General features: G+C 35.0%; 2 protein-coding genes across 2 annotated transcripts; one reads left to right on the forward strand and one right to left on the reverse strand.

Moving 5' to 3' along the window:
- The first annotated feature begins 4,014 nt into the window (after positions 1-4,014).
- Positions 4,015-7,099, forward strand: LOC107766829 (uncharacterized). The gene is made up of 3 exons (XM_016585702.2): positions 4,015-4,310; positions 4,397-4,540; positions 6,747-7,099. The coding sequence occupies exons 1-3, from the start codon at positions 4,128-4,130 to the stop codon at positions 6,888-6,890; spliced, it is 471 nt and encodes a 156-aa protein (XP_016441188.1). The 5' UTR covers positions 4,015-4,127; the 3' UTR covers positions 6,891-7,099.
- A 105-nt stretch (positions 7,100-7,204) lies between these two features.
- LOC107766827 (calcium-dependent protein kinase SK5) lies at positions 7,205-16,261 on the reverse strand. The gene is made up of 7 exons (XM_016585701.2): positions 15,529-16,261; positions 13,625-13,768; positions 13,365-13,517; positions 13,138-13,253; positions 9,717-9,884; positions 9,349-9,573; positions 7,205-7,870 (listed from the first exon to the last, which is right to left on the reverse strand). Exons 1-7 carry the CDS (start codon positions 16,073-16,075, stop codon positions 7,733-7,735), a joined length of 1,491 nt encoding a protein of 496 aa, XP_016441187.1. The 5' UTR covers positions 16,076-16,261; the 3' UTR covers positions 7,205-7,732.
- Between the last annotated feature and the right edge of the window lie 1,079 nt (positions 16,262-17,340).

The following is a 17,340-nucleotide window of genomic DNA, read 5'->3' on the forward strand; positions in this document are numbered from 1 at the left end:
AATTCATCATCTAATTTTGGATTTGGGGTGAGAAATTGGGGAAAAATTTAGAAAAGTTCTTAGACCAAAAAAATTCGAGTTTTGATTGGAGATTTGACATTGGATTTGGATAATTTTGGTATGGTTAGACTCGTGAGAGTATGAGGATTCTGAAAATATAAATTTTACCTGATTCCGAGATGTCGGCCCGAGGGGCGTTTTGGTCATTTTATCTAATTTCGCGTATTAGCTTAGTATTTGTTTGTAGAATCAGTTACTTGAAGTGTTATTTACATTATGCAATTGAATAGAATAGATTTGGGCCATTTGGATGCGAGTACTCGTGGCAAGAACGTGGTTTTGGATTGATTTTGAGCTGGTTCGAGGTAAGTGGCTTGCCTAACCTTGTGGGGAGGCTTCCCCTTAGGATTTGGTATTGTTGATATTTGAAATGCCTTATACGTGAGGTGACGAGTGCATACTTGTGCTAATTGTTAAAAATCTGGTTTTCACTAAGTAATTAAGATTGTGTTTTCTCCTCCTATTGTTACTACTTGCAATTTCAGCCTGTTGTTAGCTTAGGGAAGCATGTCTAAGTGATTTAATTGCTTTATTTGCTCAAACTGCTTTACCTGAATTCTGTGCAGCATGCTAGGCTAGAATTACCTATTGCCTTAATATGAAATTGACATTTGCTGAATATTTTTCATGTTGTTACTGTGTATTTACATTTGGGACTACGGATGTGGAATTCCAGTAGATCCCCCTTGTCTGTTTATTTGGGACTACGGATGTGAGATTCCGGTAGATCTCTTTGCATAGTTATATGGAACTACGGGACTGCACCCGGTAGATTCCCCCAGAATTGGGTATTTACATTTTGGGACTACGAATTGGGATTCCGGTAGATCCCCGGCGCACTATGAGTTGGACTACTAGACGATACCCGGGAGATCCACTAGACATTTGCATTTGGGGGATACAGGACGGTATCCTAGTAGATCCCCGGTTTGCTGGATATTTACATTTGGGGGCTACAGGACGGTATCATGGTAGATCCCCGGTTGTTATCTCTGTGTTGATCTGTACTCCTTTCCGTGATTATTTGTCTCTATTATTGTTGTTGTTGTTCTTTCTATTCTATGTTATTTCTTACTGTTGCACTTAATTATATTGTCTTACTCTACACTTTTATACCTTGTATTTTATTTAACCTCAGTAGGGCCCTGACCTTCTTCGTCACTACCCGACCGAGGTTAGGCTTGGCACTTACTGAGTACTGTTGTGGTGTACTCATGCCCTTTCTGCGCATGTTTTTCATGTGCAGATCCAGGTACTTCCACTCAGTCTTATCATCCTTGAGGCGAGGCACTTCTGTAGAGACTTCGAGGTATATCTGCTGCATCCGCAGACCGATGAGTCTCTTTCTATCTTTCTATAATAGTATAGCCCTTCTGTATTTTCCTTTGTTAGACATTTCTGGAGTTAGAGCTTCTTATGTATCTCTTAGCTTGTGATTCATAGGGTTCCGGATTTTGGAAAGTGTAGGTTGAGATTCTTGTACTATTATATGCCAGACGGCATCTTAAACACTATTTCATTTTGTTATTTCGGTTTTATAATATTTTCTTTTCGCAAATTGGTTCTTTTCCGCATTTGTTAGGCTTACCTAGTTGTAGAGACTAGGTGCCGTCACGATAGTTCATGGAGGGCGAACTGGAGTCGTGACACATGTGTATAATACTCCCTTCATTTACTTTTACTTGTCCACTATACTAAAAATATATTTTCACTTTTACTTGTCTAATATACTAAATCAAGAGAAAAATAATCTTTTTTGTCTTATTTTACCATTATCATTAACTACTCATTCCCCAAATTAATTCACAAGACTTTTGAAAATGCTATCATTATTATGGGTAAAAGTGTAAAATATATACTTCATTTATTTTTTCTTAAAGGGAGTACAAAGTCAAAAGTGAACAATTAAAAGTGAACGGAGGAGAAATTTTTATAGCTAACATTTATTGTTCTTATATTTTATCTTCTTCTTCTATTTTTCTATGCTAATATTCAGATTGTTATGATTTTTTAGTGCAATTCTTTTCTTATAAATGCAATCACGATTCAAAGCATTTACCATCCATGTACAAAATAATACAGTTGGGATACATGTGCAACGCACGTACCCAGGAACTAGTTATATTAAAAGAATGATAGTGAAGCATGAGGTCAAGCTAAGTATCATAGAGAAAATGGTACTTCGCACTTAAAGGAGTGTCAAATAGAGTAAATGCTACTTCGTACTTCAAAGGTAAAATTTAACTGAATTTTATGACAAAATCTAAGCTATATCTATATTATAATTTTTTACAGACAAATCATAATTCTAAGAGTGTATTTGATTTTTTAAGCTAAAATACACAATCTTTAATATTCTTATTAGATTATATCATTTCGAAATTCTTATGTAGTAATTTTAATAGAAAAATTAAAATTTCATATTAAATACAAACGAGAGGGAGAATTTAATTTAATTGCTTATTAAAAATAAAAATTATTAGTACATTTATGACATATAATTAAAGAACTTCTTTGTTTAACCTTTGAACTAATTCAACACCATCCAATTAGAAAAAAATACAATAATATTCGTTTTATAGATAAACACTAAATGGAAACAAAATAAAATATTATAGAACGAAAACTAATGTACAAAGAGGAGAATAGATATAATGTAATTCTATCCACACTTTAAATTTATTTGATAAAATTAAGTGAATAAATAATACTTGAAAATATTATTGAATAATTTAAATAATAAAATAATTATAAGAAAGTCATACAGGATAAAGTCATGCTAAATTCCAAGAGTATAAAAATTATATTTATTGTATTATATTAAACTGGTAATTTACTAAAAAATCATATGATAATTTTGATAATATTAAGTAATGGATAATACAATTAAATAATCACGAAAGAAAAGAAAAATATAAATTTATGGAAAAATATAAAAATATGAAACTTACAATTAGAAATATGATGAGAAAAGTCATACATATACACATAGCTAAAATCATAATAAACAAAGAGTTATAAAGGAAGAATACTAAAAACCAAATATAAGCGATAGTGTGAAAATATATATATATACTAATTAAATTTCTCTTGTAAAAAATTTAAATTAATAAATAGAACTCATAAACCCATCATGAAATATACAAAAATATAAAAATACTATTAGGTTATTTATACATAAGATAAACACACACACACACACACACACACATATATATATATATATATATATATATATATATAACACAAAATAATAATTAATAATATTGATAGATTTTTTGTAAAAATAATAAAAGGATTTTCTCTTTTATACTTTTGATGAATTTCAAATTTATAATTTACTATAGTAGAAAATAATGTACGAAAAGAGGGGGTAAAGATAATTTTAGGATATTTACATTTTGAATTAAATAAAAAAATTAAAAATAAATAAATAACACTCAAAAAGATTATTGATAAATTTAGACTATTGAAGATTTTGAACAGTAAAACACAAATTTAAAAAAAAAAAGAATATTCTCATAATAAAAAAATTTATATATATGCTATATTAGAAGAAAAGTAGTATCAAAATATTGAGTCAATTGACAAGTTAATAAAAAGTCACAATAGTAAATGTATAATATTAAGTACTCACTAATTTAATAAAGAATAAATAAGGAACAAATAATTTATTTGATTACTATATGATGTGTATTCTTTTATTTTGTATAAATTTTGATATATTTTTGCATACTGTATTAAAATTTTAAATAACAAATAATATTTATTAAAATAATATAATCTATCATAATTTTATAAAATTAATATTTTGTCAAATTATCAGCATTGCAGGGTTTTAAGTTCAAGAAGAAAAAAGAAAAAGTAAGATAATAACTTATGAAGAAATGTAAAACACGTTTGCTTATTTGTGGAATTCACGTAACAAAACCTTAAAATAAATGAGGCTTACATTCAATTCAATTGGGTCCCTTTGATTATTTAATAGCAGTCGAACTTTTAGGATTTAGGAACTTGAATTCAACTGGGTCGATCTGCTGAAGAGGAGCAGTAATCGGGATAAAAAAATGAAACAAATGGATATAGAGTTAGTGAAGAAATTCTTGGAGAAAGAAGGAGGGAACAATGAATCCACAGTAGATTCCATGCCTTCAAGATTCCTTGAAGCTTTTGTCTCATATGGCATAAAAGTTGACCTCGTTGAACCAGGCCGTATTCTCTACTCTTTCCAAGTCCCTCCTCGTCTAGTGGTAATTAAGTGCTTCATTCATCTTCTGATTTGTACTTACCAACCATTTCATTTGTTGCTGTTGTTTAATTAATTGGGATTTTCCAGAATGCGGGTAATTTTCTACATGGAGGAGCCACGGCGACGCTTGTGGATATTTTGGGTTCGGCTGTTATTCATACAGTAGGTGCACCCTTTACTGGTGTCTCCGTTGAGATCAACGTGTCCTACTTGGATGCTGCTTTTGTTGGGGTAAGTTGTCCTCTTTCTTGTTTTTCAGATTGAAATTTGTTAGATTTTTTGTACAAATACTGAATTATTGAGTACTGGAATGAGGATTTATCTAGCGGACCCCCAGCTAGTTTGGGATTGCATATTTGTGGTTAAAGTAAATTTGGGTTGTGAGTTTGGCTCTCTTTTTTTCTTTTCGTAATGATGGTGCTGTCTAGGCTGGCTACTACCCACCAACATAGGTATCGGATAACTCTGCCCACCAAAGCTTAGTTAGATGGGAAGAAATCACCCAATGCCTCACTGGGATCATAGTTCTCTTCCCACTTCATTGACCATTAGGCCACACCCTTGGGTGTGACTCTTTTATTCCTTCTGGTCATGTATTTATGGTACTTTTATTGATTTGCTTTGCGATTAGGTTCGATGTTGTGTTTCATCTTTACCGCACGAATGTACTAGGATGTTGGAAGATATTAGCTTTTTGCATAATAATAGGTTTTCCTAAACGCTCTCCCTGTCAAGCATTCCGCTCGTATGCTGTCAGGAATTTAGTAGAGTGGAAAGAGAAGAAAAGCTAACTACTAAATGGAGAGCTTTACAGGAAAATGAGTAGGATTTTGCACCAAATAAGAGGCTCTCAAGAAATCATAAGAAGGATAAACTTTTAGACAGCATTATATTGTTGATCTGATGGATTTAAGGCCCTTATTTCATGGTGGTAGTCTTTGATAAGCCATGCAGTTTTATTTGCATAGCTTCTGGAACATTCATTAAGTATTTACGTCGCTATGAGGGGGAATCTAGTTAACCTGAATTCTGTATGAAGGCCAGTTTAGAGGACAGTTTGAAAAAGTGTTCTGGTTTTAGAAATTCACAAACTTTAGTTCATAAATTCTACTATGGGACGTCAGAGGAACATAGGCCTTCTTAAGTATGCAGGTAATCTTGGAAATGCCTCATTCACCAGCCTCTAGCAATGCAATATTGGGATACACGTACATGTTTTTACTTCTACAGGATAAACATGAACAGCGTTGATTTTGGAATTTAAGATCCAACCAGGAAAAAAAAAGAAGTTGGTGCAATAGCATGGACTTAAGCAATAGTCAGTTTAACAATTCGACTGTCTTGATTGAGAAGCTTCAGCTTTAATCTTCTTGTAGAATGTTAATGCTAACTCCAAGCGAAGAACCTTATGGTGGCAAAGAATAAGGAATTAGAATAAAATGTCCCTCTCTTTGCACTTGGACAATATATAGATAAATCCTGTAATATTGGCATCTAATTTACAATTTGAGGAAGTAATAGTCTAGCAACTTAAAGCACTTAACCTTAGTGCTATTAGTTGCAACATAAGTACATGTGAGCAAAACTTATCATTTGTGATGGGTAGTCAAAATACTTCGTTGAAATAGGAGGTACTTTGGTTCTTGTAGCAGCAAAAAATTGCACCAAGCAAAGGACTTTCACCCGCTAAGACTTTGTTTCTTGTAATTTTAAATTTTAATCGTTCTCCCAACTGGAAGGGGAGCCTTGGTGTAACTGGTAAAGTTGTTGTCATATGTCAAGTAGGTCACGGGTTGGAGTCATGGAAACCATCTCTTGCAGAAATGCAGGTTAAGGCTGCTACAATAGACCCTTGTAGTCCGGCCCTTCTCCGGACCCCGCGCATAGCGGGAGCTTAGTGCGCCGGGTTGCCCTGCCATGCCTCTCCCAACTGTATCTAGCAAGGAAGATAACGGAAACAGAAGAGCAGTTTTGCGCCTAATTTAGCATGCAGATATCTACACCTGCATATTTAGACTTTCTTGTTACCAAATGTTATCACCTTCTTCAGTCATGTACCAGCCCAGTGTTTCTCAAATCTTGAACCATGCACCGTGTCCAGCATGAGATTCTACTGTTATCTAATTTGTTTCCTCTTTTTATTGGTAAAAGTTTAACTAGAAGTGAAGCGTATTAATGTGCTTGCTGATTCTCTTCCTTCTATTTTTTTCTTTTAAATGTTGAGTGGTTAAAGACCTGCCAATTTTTGTTTGTTTTACTTGCTAAAAATTCTAATATAACTTGTTATAGCCAAATTTAGTAGTAGTTGGTGATATGCTTTTTCACATATATATTATTCCATTTTAGGAGCTGTATTTTCTGAATCGTGCGAGTCAATATTGGCTAATTTAAAAATGCAATATCCTCATTCAACTGTTGTCTTATCTTACATAATCAGGAGGAAATCGAAGTTGAAGCCAAAGTATTACGTGTTGGGAAGACAATCGGTGTTGTCAGTGTTGAGTTGAGGAAGAAAGAGACGGGGAAGATAGTTGCACGCGGTCGTCATACCAAGTATTTGGCTGTCAATAGTAAGCTTTGAGCTACTACATATCCATTTGCTGGGAATCCAGTTGGCTGCGACCAATGAAATCCTTTCCATGGAAATTTTACCATATACATCACAAGTATTTTTGGCGTGTACAATATTACTCAACTGAATATTTTAGTACAGGCGTACGTTCGTACATGCTCATTTTATGTACTCCCTCCGTTTCATATTAACTCAACAGTGTCTCCTGTACTGCGGTATTATATTCTCCTTCATAATAAGGTGTTTTTACACTAAAGTCAGTTGATGTGCCATAAAAAGGGCAAATGGCATTTGATCTTGAATAGGAATTCCATGCATTCAAATGCTAAACAGGCTATATACTGCTACATACATGGTGATGAATAAGATGGTTGATACTATTCTCTTTTCTCGAGGGATGAATTTCGTTAGAAGTACTATAATTGAATGGGGTAGCCCGGTGCACGAAGCATCCTGCATTCACTCAAGGTCCGAGGAAGAGCCGTACTCCAAGGGGGTGTGATGTAGGCAACCTATCCTGATGCAATCCCACAGACAACTTTATTGTTGCTCCAAGAATCCCCTTCTAGTACTATAATCGAATAGGTTCACAATGTAGCAGATGTTCAAAAATAACTAGGCTAACATCTTCAAGAAATTGCTCTTTGTTACTGGTGTCAAAAGTCTAAAGTTCTTAACCTTGGACAAATAGAGGTTAAAAAACCAGCCATCAATAAAAGCAGGGGAAGGGATCAAGTTTAATACAAAGAAACCTGACACTTCTAGTAGTAAATAAATGTCTATAGTTGGACCTTCATGTCAAAAGGAAATTAGAAAGATCACTCAGGAACTTGTTCTGATTAATTGGTGGTTCATAAGTTTTCTTCACTCTGTACGAGTCCTAGTGCTTCTCCTAAATTCAAATTGTTTCTTATGGTCCTTCTTCCAACGCCTCCACCTGTGCCTTTCCTCATCATTGCAGAAAATTCCTTATAGTCTATCTGCCCATCCTGCAAATTGAAAGTTCTTTTTTAGTGCGAAAAACGCAAGAACGGACATTAAGAATCAACATCAGTATACTAGACAGAAAAACAAAGCACAAGTTGCACACAAATGGAATTAGTATTGGGAAGTTGATAAGTGAACTGAAGTCCGTGTGCTGATAGGAACTCAAACAAATAACTAAACCTTCACAAGAGAGTGAGAAAATTACAGCTCTATTTAGCTGCACAACATTAAACAACTTAAAAAGAAATTGCTCGGATTGATACAAGCAGATTCTTATGTTACTATACACAGTTTAAATCAGTAAACTCGTCTTCACCATTGGTAAATGCAGTACGAAATAAGACTCGCTGAATGGTTTCTTTCAAAATCATAGAATAGCTCAGAGCAGAAATAAAACATCACCAGATTTCACGATTTACAGCCTTCAATTATATGATGCATCTAGTAGAATGAGGGTTGGGGAGATAGGGGTAGAGGAACAGTCACTGACATTCTCAACTCAGAAGGCATGCATGGAGATTCTGTCTGTCGGAGGTCCGAGAATTAAGAGCTGTTATAATGTTTTTCGGCTTTACGTGTGTGCTTGATATTGTGTGCATATCTGGAGAGCTAGGGCCCAGTAAGCAAACAACAGGAAATTCTAATCTAAATGGAAGCTAGTTGGCACTGTTTGATAAGATAAGTAATTATCCTTCCTAAGATGCTAGGGGTCCATTGAAATGCTTATACATGGAAGTTAAGGTAATGGTCATGAAATCCTTCGTATGCACTGCCTAACATGATGAAGATGCCAAGACGGGACAGGGGTAGGTCATGAATGGGCTTTTAGTTCTTATGTTTGAACAGATGGCTTTTCGAGAGAAACAATATAGCAGTCAAAGAAAAAAACTTCTACTTCCTTTTTGCGGTGGGAGGGTGTCTGTAATAGTACTTGGTATCACTTGCTTTTGTCCATTGACAATCTTTTTCAGCATATTTTGCACAAATTATGTTCCTTCTTTTAGTTAGCTAAAAAGTGAGAGGAAAAAGCAAAAAGCAACTCCTCAAGTCTAAGTCACAACATGGTCAATTTATCTGTTCTTTGATCCAAGTGTTTCTATGGTAAGCTAACTTATGACGGGAAGAATCGAGTGTTCAACTAAAAACCATAAGGCAATCAATGAAGTGAATCAAAACCTTCATATACTCTTTCGGATGACCGTGTTGGCCACTATATAACTCAACACCTATCCGAGTGCGAGGTTCTCGCACAGACTTTAATGTGTATTTATTGGTATGCGAATGAGCTTGCTAAAGTTGGCTCTGATATCACACAAAAAATTATGAGCATCCAACCCTTAAGGCGATGGGTAGAGCGGCGCACGATCTTTATAAACCCCTTTGGATGTCTTTTAATACGTTAGTGGACATTATGTAACTCAATTCACCTTTACTCCTTATATATGTGCATGACATAAAAACAGAAGAGGATAGAACTTACATTATCTTGATCAATATCTTTGATAATTTCATCAAGATTCAGCTCGCTAAGACCAAATTCTTTGCAGGCTTGCTGAAGTTCTTCGATAGTTATGTATCCACTACCATCTTTGTCAAAATAAGAGAAGGCTGATAACAGATTCTCTTCCCTTTCCAATTTGTTCAAATGAACAGTAGCAGCAATAAATTCCCCATAGTCTATTGTTCCATTGTTGTCAATGTCTGCCTGTCAGATAAAATATGGTTGGAACCATGTAGTCAAATGAGCGGAAAAATTATACTGCATAAGAGCATAAACACGAGTGTGTGGTTAGAGGACTAGGTGGAGATATCTCGAAGACACAAAAACATGGTGAGGAGAATTCTTACCGCATCCATAAGATCCTTGATCTCAGACTCCATCAATTCAGAACCCACTCGCCTCAAACCCTCTTTTAATTCCTCAAAGGTTATTGTTCCACTATTGTCTGTGTCTAACATTTTGAATAGCTCCTTGAGACCACCGATTTCTTCTTCTGAAAGCCTCTCGGCAATCACCTACAAATAACAAGAGAATGAGTAAAGCAAGAATCAAAGATATAACATAATAAGACACTGAATATTGAATAGGAATTCATAGTGACTGGACTTGTCAATACAAATATCATATAGATAGCAAGCACCACAATTTTAGTTATAACTTCCATCCAGAAAGAAAAGCCTCCATTCAACAATGATGTCAGCGAAAATTAGGATGCTCATTGAGTTCAAATTATCCTGGTTATTTCATAACAGATTTTCACTTCAAATGTCATCAGCAACACATTAACTGAAAGGGGAATAGGATACTTTCAGCACGATTATGAGAAAAATCTATGGTTTCTATGCACATTTCTCTTTCTCAAGAAAAAAAAGCTTTTTGCCAGGATTTCGAATACAAATCGCCACAAGCAGGACTTAGATTCCAGTGGAAGAATATATAACTAAGTAGTGTGATGCCGGCATCTGTTAAAAATTCAGTTACTTCTGATAAAATTGCAAGAGGATCAATTGTTCGCTCCTTTCCCTATTTAGCTTTTCCCACTCATTTTTCACTGTTGGTAAATTGGAATCAAACTGACATATATTTTGTGATACCATACACACACACACACACACACACACACACACACACATATATATATATATATATATAGAGAGAGAGAGAGAGAGTACATGTTCTCTCACGAAAGCATGCTTTAGGAAATAAGAAGATAAGAGAAACAGGAAAAGCATTTATTGGGGAAAAAAAGGAGATTGAACAAGCACAAATCAACTGCACTAAGGAGTAAGGAATGGGCCACTATATTGGTAATGGAATTTTTATCTTGCAATTCTTCTGGAACAGAAATTACAAAGACAGAATATGGATAAGACAATGCAGGAGACCTGATTACTTGAACCTATGCTCACAGGTACTCATTTTGACATGACATTAGTTTAACTACATGTAATCAATAATTGCACAAAAAATTAACTGTCTTATGGCATACATATTGGTATCATGAAAAACTGCCAAAAAATTTGCCACTTTTAGACAGCGCTGTATTTAAAATGATATCCTAATTAACCATTCTGGAAAAACTACATATAGAGCAACATATCCCTCCATAATCATCAGCCATCGGAACTATCAATTCTGCAGTTTCAAGGGACATCAGCATTAAAATTTTAGTCACTTTGGGCTTGATATTGCGGCATGATACAGAATCTTATTCAAAGAGAATCCACATTCTAAAATGATGTTTGTTTACCAAGCAAAAAAGAAAAGAGGAGAATTCACATTCTAAAATTTGGTGGCAATCATCTAACTTTTTAAAACCTACAACATTTAAACGAATAGCTGGTTCATTCCAAACATAACATATAAGGAGGCAGCTTCATTGTCTCAATCCTTCATGCTTTTAACTTTTACATAAAGGAAAGGGAACAATTTAAACTCTCGCATAACTGTGATATGTCAAAGAAATACACTTGTTAACAATTTCAAGGTTCTTTATTAATGGTTTTTCTGCAATTTAGTATTTCAAGAAGCAGCATTAAAGGTGCTTGAGCCTTATCTTATGTTTACTGCGGCAAAAGTCCAGTCAAAGTCTTAAACATCGTTTCAATTTTTTAGATACCATTAAGTGCCTAGTTAAATGCTTTTTCAATTGATCAGAGTGTTATGGCTGACAACCTCAAGAAATCTTTCCAGGCTTCTGTAGGCTCAGTTGCCTCATTTATTTTTTTTAAGATTAAGACGTCTGAATCTAAATACACATCTGAATATCAAGATGTGTGTTAAGATTAAGACATCTGAATCTAAATACACATCTGAATATATTAAGATGTGTATTAAGATCTGAATACTAAAAATTAAGATTGTTTGATTTTAACATTTGAATGCATAAAATTTATCTTTACTTGAAAAATAATAAACATAAGATTCAAATGAAATACTAACTAATCTAATATTCTATCAATAAAATATATAGTTTTTTTAAAATATGATAATTGTTGGTGGTGATGGCTAACAGGTGAATACCGACTAGAGGCAGTGGTTGGTGGTAGTTTTGGTTGATGATAGTGGTTCATGCTAGTAGCTAGTAGTGATTAGTAATGGTGGCGATTATGATTGAGGATGGTGGTGGTGGGTGGTAATAGTTAATAATGGCGGGTGGTGGTTTGTGATTGAGGAAGGCCGTGGTAGGTTATAATGATGGGCAGTACCGGCTGTGGTTGTTAATGGTGATGGGGTGGTTGGTTATGGTAGTTGAGGTGTATAAGTATTGATTGTGGGTGAGAATGATGGTGGTCGGAGTGGTGGGGATGGTGGATGGTGATGGTCGATAATGATGGCGGCTATGATTGAGGATGATGGTGGCGTGGTGGTGATGGTGGTGGTTGACTATGGTGGTGGTGGTGGCGGCATGGTGGTAGTTGATAATGGTAGGCGGTGGTGAGGGCGGCAGTTAATAATGAATATGTGATAGCATCTTAATTAAATTAAGTCTCTGTTATAAATCTTAGTCATACAGACCTATCCAGACCCATTAAGTGGTTGTGAAGTAAAAAAAAAAACATTCTTAATGATTAAGATCCGAATAATTAAGATTCAAGACTTTAAAAACAAACTTAATGTCTGAGATCTGAATGATTAAGATTCAGACCTCCATTAAGTGCAAACAAATGAGGCCTTACTTCAGTTTTAGGGCTTTACCTTACACCCAAACCACAAAAATAATAAAATAAAACAGCAACTTTTTATCAACTTTTGTGCATTTTGTATCATAGGTAAATCCTAGATAACATATAATCTTCCCTTCCAGTACTCCACATGGGAAATGGTCAAACTTGACTTGGCTCTCAGTTTCTTTGTATAGGATTCATAGTTGTAGCACCCTTGTTCTTATGAAAGGTTTGTTATAACATCATGTAGAAATGACGATAAACATGGATGCAAGAATCTTATGTGAGTATGATCTGCATTAACCATTGCGAGGATGTGGCTTTCATACCCCCCCCCCCCCACCCGACAATTTTCCTTTCTTCTTCTATCCCTATTTCTACTCTTCTATACTACTTTCTGCATTTTTTTAATTTCAACTGCATCTACATCTGATTTCCGTTTCTTTACTACTGAAGTTCTTGGAATCCTCCCTCCTATCCCTCAAGTAATCTCTCTGCCCTTTCGAACTATAAAACCGTGTTGCAAAAGTTGTTTCCAGGCAAGGAGAGTTTTCACTATATAAACACATGTAAGCGGGTTACAAACTTTTTAAGATCTTACACGTAAAGCCATTTTCTTTAGTTTGTTCATTGCTGAGAACTGCTTGAGGCGTGAAAGAACTGCAGAGTCAAGAGGTTTATCAGGAGCCATTGTGTCATCCACAATCCATGGATGGCCTGACAGTCACAGGAAACAAAAATGTAAGTCATTGTAAAAAGCACTTTGTTTCAACAGTTTTGAAATATGCAACTTCTTAAGTCTCGATTTTCACAACTACAAGGACTTACACAAAACTTCATGGGCAGTTAACCTCCTTTTTGGATTCCTATCAAGAATTTTACGTATCAAATCCTTGGCACTATCTGAAATTCCAGGCCAAGGTTCAGATTCAAGATCTAGTTTGCCTCGCAGTATCTGACGAAATATTCCCATATCAGTTTCTGGAATCAGGAAAACAATAATAAGAATTATAAGATAATATGAGCATGAAAGACGAACTTTATAACAGACTATATCTCCTCCTAAACACACATGGAGATTTCAATACCTGCCCAAAAAGGTGGAACACCACTAAGTAATATGTACAAGATAACTCCTGCACTCCATACATCTGACTCATGTCCATAGTGCTTGCATAAAACCTCTGGGGCAACATAGTAAGGACTTCCAACAACATCCGAAAATGTTTCACCTAATCACAATAACATCATCAAGGAACGAAACTGTTGCTATTAAAAGGTCAGGTCGTTACTCTTAAGTTACGTAGAAGTGAAAAATCACCAATTTTCAGTAGGACAAAGCGCAACACATTTGAATACATTATATCAGCAAACGAAACCGGTAGCTAAGCGTTAGACAGTAAAATAAAACAGAACCTCACTAGAAACAAATAGCAGTAGAAACTAAATAAGTAAAGTCAACTGAAGCTTTCCTTCAGTAAGACCTGGATGAATGGCGTAATTGCATCTAAAAGGAAAATGACATGAGACATTTTGAATAGATACTCATATCGAAAACTAGAAGGACCAGTGAACAAATTGAAGTTCACAACTACAAAAGTCATAATCAGATGTAAGACATGGTTACCATTTTCATTTTCGAGAAGACTACATAAATAGAGTATATCTGGCATTGACCATCTTGGTGAGCTATATAGAATTTAACAAGAAGTCTAGTAATAAAGCAACAACAAAAAAGAACTTTTATGATCCATTTTGGGCTTACACAAAGTACTTCTTAGATTGCACATACACAAATACTGTTATAATGAAAACAATAGATCTCAACAGTTGGCCGGTTATAAAGCAAATCCTGCAGACTCAAAAGTTCAGAAGAAATGAGAAGGGGGAATACCGATTCAAACTAACAAGTTAACACTTTACCAACTTCCAAATACCTACTCTTCTATCATTGTATTCCAGATAAATTCAAATTACTCTTTTCCTAAAGAAACAAGCTTGAGTCTTAAAAAGGTATTAGTAATAAACTAAAATCTTATTGGTCAAATTAAAGTAGTAGTTCTCAAATGGTAATCTCTTTGTAACTGTCCACTTGAGGACTCACTAGTGGCAATTGGTCGTCTCTCTACCCTAAGAAAAGAAGTATATCTCTATCAAATGTGTTACCTGAAAGTAAAGAGACAAGGGAGAGAACCACAGTTTCTCAATCTTTTGCAAACATAAACGCATGGTTTTACATCTTCTCAAGAATCATCATTGATCAAGGTACCATTTACTTCATAACTGATTCTTTTATTATGTTTGTGAAAATCACCAGGTTCTATGATAGTGAAATCTCGTTCATTGCCTACAATCTAGTAAACAAAATTTATCCATATCGTTCATTGCTTACAATCTAGAAAACAAAATTTCTTATACCAATACTTAAAAAAAGGACATGCTTTCCGCTCACCAATCTAGAGAACATCCCACTGCACAGACAAACAGCGAAATGTTAAAACACCCTAAGTATCTTTCAATTAGAAAATCTAAAGGCAATCCACTTCTCATCCAGAATCCAGTCACCACATACAAGCAAAATTCCTTCTTTAATAAAAGGACAATAACAACAGTTACGCCTCAGTCCCAAACAAATTGGGGTCGGCTACATGAATCCTCGCTAGGGCCGGAGCTAGAATTTAGTCTAAACCCTTTATTTGTATCAAGAACCACTAAATATATCCAAAAATTATATTCAGAACCACACCTGATATCACTATCCTAGAAATTAGAACCCATAAGTTTCAAGTCCCGGCTCCGCCTCCAAACTTCACTGACCATTTTACTCTATTTAAACTCATCTCCGGCCGTTATGATACAACATTGGAATGGAACTAAAATGTTGACAATAAATGGAAAGGAAAGTAAACCTACAACAACAACAACAACAAAAAAGAAAAAAACCAGTGTAATCCCATAAATGGGGTCTGGGGAGGGTAGTGTGTACGCAAACCTGGTTTGTAGAAAACAGAGAGGCCAAAATCAGTAGCCTTGAGAGCAGCATCCTCATCAGAACTGAGAAACAAGAAATTCTCAGGCTTGAGATCTCTATGCATAACACCTAATGAATGACAAGCCTCAACAACACCAACAATTGTTTTAATCAATTTAGCAGCTTCTCTTTCACTATAATGTCCTTTCTCAACAATCCTATCAAAAAGTTCGCCACCAGCACAAAGCTCCATAACTATATGCACATATAATGCATCTTCATAAGTACCCTTTATTCTTACCACATTTGGGTGCTCAGATAAATGATGCATTATTTGAATCTCTTTCCAAACATCCTCATAATCTTCTTTACAGATCAGTTTCTTTTTGGGTATTGTCTTACAAGCATAAAGATTGCCACTTGATTTTTCTGTACAAAGATGGGTTGTTCCAAACTGACCTTGGCCTAACTTTTTGCCTATTGTATAAAGACTCTGAAGACTTTGAGTCTTGTAAGGAAGAACCCAAACAGATGATTTCTTGGACTCAGTTGCTGGTTTTGGTTCCATGTTAATGGAGATGTGGTCCTCTGAATCTTGATGCAGAGAGTTTGAAGAAACTGGAAAAGAAAAGTTGGGGCTTCTTTTTCTTTATTCTTTTTCCTCCTTGCTATTTTACTCTTAAGATTTTACAACTTCTCTAGATTCGCTCCATTTTGTTTTACTGTGTGCTGCTGACTGTTTGTCTGAAAATATGGTAACTAAGTATTTGTTTGGTAGTTTAGTGGATGCCAACGTTTACACTGATTTCTCCTTTTTCATTTATCTTCAGTTTTTATTTTCTTTTTTTTGTTTCTCATTAAAGGCCGTTTGGCCGTAAAGAAATATTTGTTATAAATATATTATATTATGGATGTTTATTTAGTGCTCTGTTGTAAATAATCTTCCTGAAGAAGCTTATCCATATGGGACTCCACCGTAAATATGTTTATCCATTTAGTACTCTATTGGAAATAAGCTTCCTGAAGAAGCTTATCACTTCGGTACCCGGTTATGGATAAACATTACCCTAGGTAGAAGATTATCCATACCGGGTACAATAAGCTTATCCATTCAGTACTCCGTTATGGATAAACATTGCTCTCAGTAGAAGATTATCCATATCTGGTATAGTAGCAGCTTGCAGTAGCAGCTTACACAGCAGCTTGCAGTAGCAGCTTACACAGCAACTTGTAATAGCAGCTTACACAGCAGCTTGCGTAGCAGCTTCTTTTTTTCTATAAATAGAAGAGATTTCAGTTCATTATGTACGTCAGTTTGAATTCGAATAATATATCAGTTTCTCTCTATACTTATCTTTACTTTACAGTCTTTATTTTATAACACGTTATCAGCACGAGACTCTGACATCTCGAGCAAATACTTTGAAAGTATTAGAGGTAAGAACTTTCTTTTCCTAAATAATGTTAAATCTTTCTAAACTTGAATTTGTAACCCTGGATATATCAGGCAAAAGCTACATGTCTTGGGTGCTTGATGCTGAAATTCATCTTGATGCGATGGGTCTGGCAGACACCATCAAGGATAAAAATCAGGCATCAAACCAAGATCGTGCCAAAGCAATGATATTCCTACGCCATCACCTTGATGAGGGCCTGAAAATGGAATATCTCACTATTAAAGATCCAGTCATACTGTGGAATAATTTGAAAGATAGATATGACCACCTGAAGATGGTCGTTCTTCCACAGGCACATTATGATTGGACTCATCTAAGGCTACAAGATTTTAAATCTATCAGTGAGTATAATTCTGCTATGTTCAGAATTATTTCC

Source organism: Nicotiana tabacum, chromosome 11, assembly GCF_000715075.1.
Source record: "Nicotiana tabacum cultivar K326 chromosome 11, ASM71507v2, whole genome shotgun sequence".
NCBI lineage: Eukaryota > Viridiplantae > Streptophyta > Magnoliopsida > Solanales > Solanaceae > Nicotiana > Nicotiana tabacum.